This window comes from Sardina pilchardus, chromosome 24 (assembly GCF_963854185.1).
Source record: "Sardina pilchardus chromosome 24, fSarPil1.1, whole genome shotgun sequence".
In the NCBI taxonomy this organism is placed as follows: Eukaryota; Metazoa; Chordata; class Actinopteri; order Clupeiformes; family Clupeidae; genus Sardina; species Sardina pilchardus.
This window is the reverse complement of record NC_085017.1, coordinates 7,447,949-7,457,149: the sequence shown is the minus strand read 5'-3', so window position 1 is coordinate 7,457,149 and position 9,201 is coordinate 7,447,949. Positions and strand designations below refer to the sequence as shown.

Here is a 9,201-nt window from a genome sequence, read left to right as displayed (position 1 = left end):
GCTCACGTAAACAAGTAATAACGCTCCGTTTTCAGAAGATAAATGACTCATCACTGACGTCCTGTTCTGCAGTGGATTTTAGTTTCATTCAAATGACTCAACTGATTTGTTCTACAAAACCAGACATGACCACATGAGAAGAAAACAAATCATTTAATAATTCTAATCCATCTCTTGTTGACATTTTTTTCCAAAAATATAACCTTGACAATTAGTGATGACATCATTTTGACTTGTTGATATCCTTTGGGAGTGTCGGCTGAAATGGTGTGAGGGTGTGTGTGAGTGTGTGCTTGTGTGTATGCTGATAAGTGAATGTAAATGAACTTGTGTACGTTAATGCCCAGTGTGAACATGTGACGTTTTTTGTGTTGTGGGAGTGCTAAGCCTATGGCTGAAACAGCATACAGTACATTACTCTAAACAAACTATCTATCTCAGTGAACTAAGTATGTTGGATCAGAAATCTGACTGATAAAATGGCAAATAATTGAGTCTGATACATTTGTATTTCAAACTGACACGTGATCTCCCTCGGCTTGTTACACAGCATTTCAAATAATTCATTTTTTTAGTCCTTTTTCCCCATTTGTGTTTCGAAATCGGAATGTCGTCATTGGAACAGCAGCTCTCTGTGCACCTAACTAGATAGCCTCTGTCATGAAGGCCACATGCCAGATTCCCATTGAAGAGGATTTTTTTTTTTCATCCGTATAACTAAACTAGAAATTAGACATTCGGAGTCATTGCAGGGAGATGAATTGACAGGCTAGCAGAGCAAAAGTATAACGTACAGTGTATGTTGCCAGTTGGAAGCTGTCTTAGAGGATTCTAGCTAAGAACAAACCAATTGAGGATTGTAGGTAGAAGTGGTCAGGGCTCATCCACACAGAAAGAAGCCAAAAGACCATAGATACTAAATAGCACCTTTATAGAGTACAGTAAACAGTATGGAATGGTATTTTGCTACATTAGTTACGACTCAATGTGGCACAGTGTGATCATTTTGAATGATCAACACAGGAGCGATTGGGTGCCTTGAACTAAATTAGTTTGACATGTGAATTCCATGATAGAGGAGACCATGTTAGGCGTTCCTGCGTAATCTTCATCTGATTCCGCTCTTTTGATTTAAGATGTCACCCATCACAGGTTCCACATTCTGTCCGATAATCCCTCCATGTTTACCATTTTACCATGTCCCACAATCCACCTCTCTCCCTTGGGTCACCTAGACGATGACTGATTGTTCAAAGCCTACTCATTGGCTGCTAGTTACAGAGGCTCGACCTGGGGTTCCAATGGCACCACCTGTGGCTCCATAGATACAATCTGTGGCTCCATCATGACCACCTGAGGTTCTATTGGTACCACCTGTGGTTCTATTGGAACTACCTGCGGTTCTGTTGACAGCACCTGTGGTTCTATTGGCACCACCTGTGGCTCAGTGCTCTCCACTGGTGGGGATGGAACCGTCACCACGGGCTCCGGTACTATTGCGGCATGCACGGGTGCTGGCACGGGTTCTGGAACCGGCTCAGGCTCAGGAGTGAGCTCCGGTTCTGGTGAAGGTTCAGTCACCACCACAGACACCTGGGCCATCTAGAGAGAGAGAGAGAGAGGGAGAAAGAGAGGGAGAGAGAGTCATTACCACAGACACCTGCTGGGCCATCTACATAGCGAGAGAGAGAGAGAGAGAGAGAGAGAGAGAGAATCACTGCCATAGACACCTGGGCCATCTACATAGCGAGAGAGAGAGAGCAAGAGAGAGCGAGAGAGCGAGAGAGGCTCCGTTCGAATCGGGTAAAACTGCTGCCTTCTAAGATATCTAACTAGAGAGCAAGGCAGCGAAGGCCGTTTGAAACCGAAAAAACGATTTTCGCTGCCTTCTAAGATATCTTAGAATTCCTGAATAACGGTCAATTTTGAAGGCAGCATCGATGTACACTTCAAGCTGCCTTCTAACCATAATCCTTTGCGGCCACGTCTGAATCTCTGTGAAAACAAAACAAACATGGCTGCCGATATCGGTAAATGACTGCCGAATCTGTTGAAATGTCATTTGTGTGACGTTATTTAGCTTGGATTTGTGTAAAGTAGATTGAAAATAAACCATTTACTACCTGGTTATACCATTGTTGTACCCACTAATAACGCCTGGTCTGATATATTAGCTGCCAGTGAAACTATTTTATACCGTTAGCCTGGTAGCTTACGTAGGCTATTTAGTTTAACGTCAGGCTTTTGCTAACGTCATACCGTAGTGTTAACCAAAGATTCTAGAGTGCTACGCTCATTTTTAAATGACGTGTTTAATCTAAAGTCATGTCTAGTTAGAGAGCTCTCTATTTAGGGAGGGAGGCAGTAGGCAGCCTTCCGATTCGAACGGAGCCAGAGAGAATCACTGCCATAGACACCTGGGCCATCTACACCTTATGACATACAGACATAGAGAGAGAGAAAGAGAGAGAGAGAAAGATAGAAAGAGAGAGAGAGAGAGAGAATCATTACCACAGACACCTGGGACATCTACATAGAGATACAGAGGGGTGTGGAAGGGATGGAAGGTGTAGGAAATGGAGAGAGAGAGTGAGAGGAAGGAGGAAGGAGGCAGGGAGGGGAGAGGTTGAGAGTGAGATATAGAGAGAGAGAGTAAGAGGAGAGTGAGAGGGAGGGAGGGATGGGGTGAGGGGGAGAGCAGAGAGAGAGAAAGAGTGAGAGGCAGGAGGGAGATAGAGGGAAACAGAGATGAGGAAAAGAGAATGTGTGGGGAAGGATGGAGGTCACAGTGTGAGAGAAACAAAATATAGACAAATAAAGGAGGAGGGCAGAGATAAAGGTCAACACCGCAGATCAGCATTTCAGAGAGAGAGAGAGAGAGAGAGAATGACAAGTCAATGACAGCTCTATCGCAACATGGTGTGTGCACTTCTGCAAAATCAGGCATTTTTCTACACACACACACACACACACACACACACACACACACACACACCCACACACACACACACACACACACCCACACGCACACACATACACACATATACACACACACACACAACAAGGACATGACGACCTGTTTGTGTACGTCACGTGATGTGGGTTCTATTTCCAAGAGAGGCCCAATGCATTGACATACTGTAACAGTACAGTGTGCCTACCTACTGACGTAATCAGACACATTTAAAGGTACAGTACCGAGTCCTAATCCAATGATCTCAAATTCAGCAAACCGCTCATGTCCTTTCACTGCGTGGTTTGAAAAACAACTCTAGTGTTCGTAACATATCCTGGGTCTGTGAGCTGAAATTAAGCAAGGTTCCAGCCAATCAGCATGTTGCTTCAGAAGCACGAAACGGAAAGGTGCTGAAACCTGACCTTTTGCCATAGCAGATCCGATGAGTTATTTACATGTTTTTTTCCTGAAATAAACTTTCCTGATTGTAGATTTAAATTCAAATTTAACTAAACTGAACTAAACTAAACTGAACTGAACTGAACTGAACTGAACTGAACTGAACTGAACTGAACTGAATTGAATTGAATTGAATTGAATTGAATTGAATTGAATTGAATTGAATTGAATTGAATTGAATTGAACTGAACTGAACTGAACTGAACTGAACTGAATTGAATTGATTTGAATTGAATTGAATTGAATTGAATTGAATTGAATTGAATTGAATTGAATTGAATTGAATTGAATTGTGCTGAACGGAGGTGGCTGCAGTGAACACCTTACCTGGGCTGGAGCGACCATGACAGGCTGCACCTGTACGGGCGGCGTAGTCAATCTCTGGCTTACTCCAGGAAGCTAAAAACAGTAGGAGAAGGACAAAAATAAAGCAGACAGACTTTTTCAAAAATTTAATAATGTAGACATACTGTAACTTGTCACATCACTAATGTTCTCTACGAAAACATCAAATAAAAAAGCAAGTACTTACAATGCATTCCTTTATCAGCTATTTATGCTGATATCAACTTATATACCAGTATCAGCTATTATTCAATGCATCATTCTATTATTATATCAACCAATAACAAAAATAAGATCAAAGATTCAAGTCTTAAAATAGTGCACTTCTGTTCTGTGTACATTTTTAAAGATCTCCTGCCTGTACAAGACTTCCCAGGGAGCCATTCCCATCTGGGCTTCTGAGCAGGCTGTGTTTTGCTTACCTGAATTCCTCCTTGGGCAAGGACACTGAGCCCGACCAATAAGCACACAATGCAGATCACGAGCTCCACAATCAGGAACAGGACCAGTGTACCAAGGATGCCATCAATAAGCAGCTGAGGGAGGTAGAAAGATGGAGAGAGAAGAAAAAGAAAGAAAGAAAGTAACGGAAAAAAAGGTAAATAAATATAGCAGTAAGATGAATGCACAGGGAAAAAAAGTGAGAAATGGAACACATATCTGAGCTTATCTATTGTGCTACCGAAAGCCCTGTATTCAACCCAGTGTGTACTTCTCACCACAGCACAACACTCTCATTATGTCTACAAACTTCAAATCCCATGATGCATAGTGATGGGGCTTTCCTTACTCACCACAGAGAAGATTTCAAAGCGACGGCAGTGTTCACAGTGGTACGATAACTGTCGGAAGGGCAGGTTCTTTGACAGGAGGCCCAAGGCTGCTGTTGTGAAGGCCAAACTCACCAGGTGGACCACCAACATAGCTTTCAACTGAGATACATCAACAAGTAGAGAGAGAGAGAGAGGGAAAGAGAGAGAGAGAGAGAGAGAGAGAGAGAGAGAGAGAGAGAGAGAGAGAGAGAGAGAGATGGCTTAGACCCAAACTCAAAAAGTACTCTTGGTGAGGGAGCAATGGGGCTCAAGAAAGTCTCCCTGTGTGTTGCCCTTTGTTTAAAATATTAAAAACCATTGCATTACAAAAAAACAGCACACTTGCTGTCTGGTTCAATACGATTTTTAAACCTCTGGCTTATGTGTCAAACACCAGACATAAGGTGATTGACTTGATTTGGCCATATGGCTACTGATCTTCATGGCTAATCAGCATGTTTATGCTGTCCCTACCTACTTCGGCTCCTACCTTCCACTGGTCAACTGGCCTCGTGGAGGAGAGCCAGCTGTTTGTAAACACACTACGCTAATACTCATGGAAGCTACTCTTTGAAGAGTGGTACAGGAAGGAAGCTATTCAAACTGATTGATTGATTGACTGATTGACCGATTGATTGATTGATTGATTGATTGATTGATTTGTCAATCTGATTGATTGACATTTTCAGCTAGAGGCTGCTTCAACTTCACTATAATAAGGACCATTATAGAAAGTCACTCCTGCCCACAAACAAGTTACAATGACCTATGTGTAGGGAGAGGAGAATCATATTCTGAGAGACAATGCTCAGTTTATATGCAATCGCACAGAAACTTCATATCCTTCATATCCTAATGATAAAGTACTTTATCTATCTATCTATCTATCTATGCAACTCACCCAGAGCAGTGTAGGATATATCCCAGTGGTGATCAAGATGCACCCAGAAAGTATAATCTGTAAGGAAAGAAAAAGTATTGTTTGTCCCCAAAATGCAGCAGAGGCAAGTCGAGACTCATTCAAACACTGGGATGAAAACATTGTATTTCACGTCACAAGTATTATCTAAGGCATTGAATGATTCTAAAAATACACTTTAAGCACTAGAAGGGTTGCGTAACTTGATGTAGTCTTGCATGTTAAATTTACGTGTACCACCCAACTGCTACTAGAGTTCATGACCTACCACTATAGTCCTACATTTAAAGCAACATAATGTAGGTCTTTTGACTTCAAATAACAGCTTCAAACTAATGATAATGATATGCAGAATCAGCAGAATTGTGTCTATGTCAACATCAATGCGTGCCTTGGACCCTCGGTGTTGCCACGGTGTTGTACAGTAGCTTTGTTATTCTGGGCCAAACATGACTGTCACTGTGAGATGAATTGGTATCACCAATGAGTGTTAAATGAGTCCTAATGTATATGGGAATGAAGGGGGAATCCTATGTGTTCTTCAGATGCCTCACCTCCAGAGCAAACAGCAGCAGGATGACGATATCACCATAGAAGTGCAGCTCGGTGATCTGCAACAGGGAGGCACTCAGACACAGGGTCAAGATGCCGATGAGCACCTGGATGGCCTGGACATACCATGGAGAGATCTATGTTATCTTCAGCTGGGTTTCCAGCAACCTTTTCCATGCAAATTTCCTATTAAACCTGTTAAAAATCCTGAGTAGTACAAAGCAATTAGCATAAAGTCAAATAAGAAATCGATTTGCTAGAGGGGTGGATTAACTCCTGATTTGCATTGGGCACAATGTGACTAAGGAGGATGGAGACAGGTTCACTCAAATCAAGTTGCAATGTTTGAGATTTTGTATGAAATCACAGTGATGAACTTGTGCAGAGACTCAATATAGACTCAAGATAACAACATTAACAATCTTTTTGACAACTCTCATGCTGTGGTTTATATTTGTTTTCTTTTTTCTTCCTTTTAACTTATTGTTCTTGATTCCTTCATGGTTTTCTCTACTACTGCTTGTTATTCTCTGATGGTGTGATGCACACTGAATAGCCTTTGTGTGTGAAATGCCCTATAGAAATAAACTTGCATGCCTTTAAGATATGGTAATGAGTTGTACAGAAACCCGGCAAGGGCTGTGCAGATATGACAAGGCTACAATAGCCAAAAGCAGCCATCAAACATTCATACTGCTGTAGCATTCAACACGTACCCAACTAGCTTGCCATTTATGTAACATTGTAATAATTGTTACTGTAGAATTGCTATTTGTTACTTGACAGATTGAAAGGACAATATTGTGCATTGATAAGAATGCTGCAAAATACTACATTTGCTGCAGATGGTACAGTTAAGAGTCAGTGCCATCTGCTTTTCATCAGCATCAGCAGCAGCAGCATGTAAGTTAGCACCCACCACAACTATCAAAGAGATCTGCTCCTTCATCTTAACTAAACTGACAGTTCACTGAATTCATTTATCAAACTCACAACCCAAAAAATCAAAAAGTCCTAATTAATCCAAAGCATCTCTTTTTTTCCTCGCTTTTGATACATCACTTCTTACCCTGCCTCTCTCGCACTCTCCCCTCCACCATCCCTCTCATTCTCTCTCACGCCCCCTCTGCCATCACCAGCAAACACAAGTCAAAAAGTCCAAATTATCATAAGATATTTTTTTCACTCATTACACGTCATTCCCCTTGTGTACCCCCCCCCCCCCCCCTTTGACTCTCCTTCACTCTTAGAAAAAGATGCTATAGAACCAAAAACCATGCTCCATGTATGGCACCCCTGAATGGTTCTTTAAACCATTTTGAAAGGCCCATCAAAGGAACCCCTAAGGGTTGTTTGAAGCCTGAATGGTTCTACATAGCACCCCAAGAACCCTTTTTAAAAGAGTGCTCTCTCTCTCTGTGTAACAGCGGTCACTCACCCCCAGCGTCTTGGGCTCTAGTCTCAGGTAAGTGTCCACCTGCGTGATTTTTAGGTCACCAGGGACTTGCTTGGGGGTCTGGCTTTCGAGTCCCATGTTGTTGCCGGGCAGGATAGGGTGGGGCAGGAGATATGGTGGAGGGTATCAGGAAGTGATGATAGGGGATCTCTAGATGGCAGACACTGTAGATAGGATGGCTAAGGCACTGCAGGAACAGCACAACTGCCCGTAGGATGTTTGAATGGAAGTTGGAAGAAGGAAGAGGGCTGACGTGGGTGCAGCGTGGAGAGAGGTTGAACAGAGCCTTTCTGTAAAGATTGTACACACATAGCACACACATATACAGTTAATCAGAATAAACACAGACATTAAACAGTGTTAAATATTCTGATGCTTATATTTCATAATTACTTCCGTTTCGGAGCATATGCTATGGCCTATACAGCAAATTGCCCAGTGTTAATTATACTCTACTGGTGATAATTTTAACACTATACTAGAGTATAATCCTCACTCATTAGTGTTGGTAGTAGCCTACATCATGTGCAGTGTAAAGGTGGGTACTTCAATTAGCCTCAATGTTTTAACTTCAGTTACACTATTTTTAAGGATTATGGCTGGGATGTGAGGTACAGAAGACTGACCCACGTGTTCTCTATGATTAAGATATGCATGGTTGCAGCATAGGCTACTTGAGCAGCTATACAAACATTATACAAATGTTTGTATAAGCTGCAAAAGAGACATCAAATATTTTGTGCAAAGCTTGCCATAAAATGCAGGCAAATCACAAAACTTGAGCGTAGGTGTGAACATTTCTCAGTGCATCTTATTATTGAGAAATCAAAACCATCAATAGAAATATAACGAAGCGCTTAATACGCGAAGGTCGAACACAATTCGGCTATGAAGAAGGTTACAGGCTACACGCTTGTTTCTTAAGATATTATGTCCGCAGTGCTCTATGAAACGGTTAAGGTATGTCCCAGGTCACGTTTCTGCCAATGCAAGCCATTTTAAATGTGTCTCGCTTACCTCGCCTCCTTTAAATTTACAGTCTTCTTCTTAAACCGGGTTTTTAGCAGGAATATAAGACGTGCCGTTAATCCTAGTGCCTTGTAGAGGTGACAACAATCAATTAAACCAATGGGCGTGTGCGGTACTGGGGTGCATGGACCGGTTTTTCTACCGCATAGAGTACGGAGGATGCGCCGTGCCGGGATGGGGGCGCTTAAACGAAGTGCTACTGCGGCGCTCTGGCAACTTCCATGACTCACTTTTTTTGAGATGCTGTCGTATAACGCTCGTCAGTAGGGAGGAGGAGTTTCTCCATTGATTACTGGAATAAACACTGCTATTTAAACGGGCTATAGAAACCTTGAATGAACGGTTGTTCATTTGTCTCAAAGATTATTCTGTTAAGGCCGGCTTTAGTCTGTGCCATCAGGCAGCAATTTCATGATCGTCAATGTATGTATCTACATTTATCTAGTAACTATATATCGCCTAAGTTAGATGACGATACTTCATTTTGCTGTTTGTCTGTTAGCAAGTGCATCCGCAGAAAGCCATTCGTCATCATTTGACGGATCCTCCTCGCCGCGGGCAGTCTGCCATTATGGACAACCTAGGGACGGCAGCACCTCGTGGTTTAGGCTACGTTACGCACTATTCTGCAGAATCTGCTTGCATCCATAGCACTGCTTCAACTTGCAGTCAT

The 9,201-nt window shown here is 42.3% G+C and overlaps 1 protein-coding gene across 1 annotated transcript; it reads right to left on the bottom strand.

The window, feature by feature from the left end:
• Nucleotides 1–137: 137 nt before the first annotated feature.
• LOC134072837 (uncharacterized) lies at nt 138–8,705 on the bottom strand. The gene is made up of 8 exons (XM_062529703.1): nt 8,517–8,705; nt 7,482–7,789; nt 6,046–6,159; nt 5,474–5,530; nt 4,555–4,692; nt 4,183–4,296; nt 3,743–3,814; nt 138–1,602 (listed from the first exon to the last, which is right to left on the bottom strand). Exons 2-8 carry the CDS (start codon nt 7,575–7,577, stop codon nt 1,276–1,278), a joined length of 918 nt encoding a protein of 305 aa, XP_062385687.1. The 5' UTR covers nt 7,578–7,789; nt 8,517–8,705; the 3' UTR covers nt 138–1,275.
• Between the last annotated feature and the right edge of the window lie 496 nt (nt 8,706–9,201).

Bases quoted from the DNA above. Each gene is read 5' to 3' on its own strand.
- LOC134072837 (XM_062529703.1), bottom strand. From the start codon at position 7,577: ATGGGACTCGAAAGCCAGACCCCCAAGCAAGTCCCTGGTGACCTAAAA. The intron at 6,160-7,481 runs GTGAGTGACCGC...TGGTATGTCCAG, and splicing joins TAGAGCCCAAGACGCTGGGG to GCCATCCAGGTGCTCATCGG. The intron at 4,693-5,473 runs GTGAGTTGCATA...GATGTATCTCAG, and splicing joins TATATCCTACACTGCTCTGG to TTGAAAGCTATGTTGGTGGT.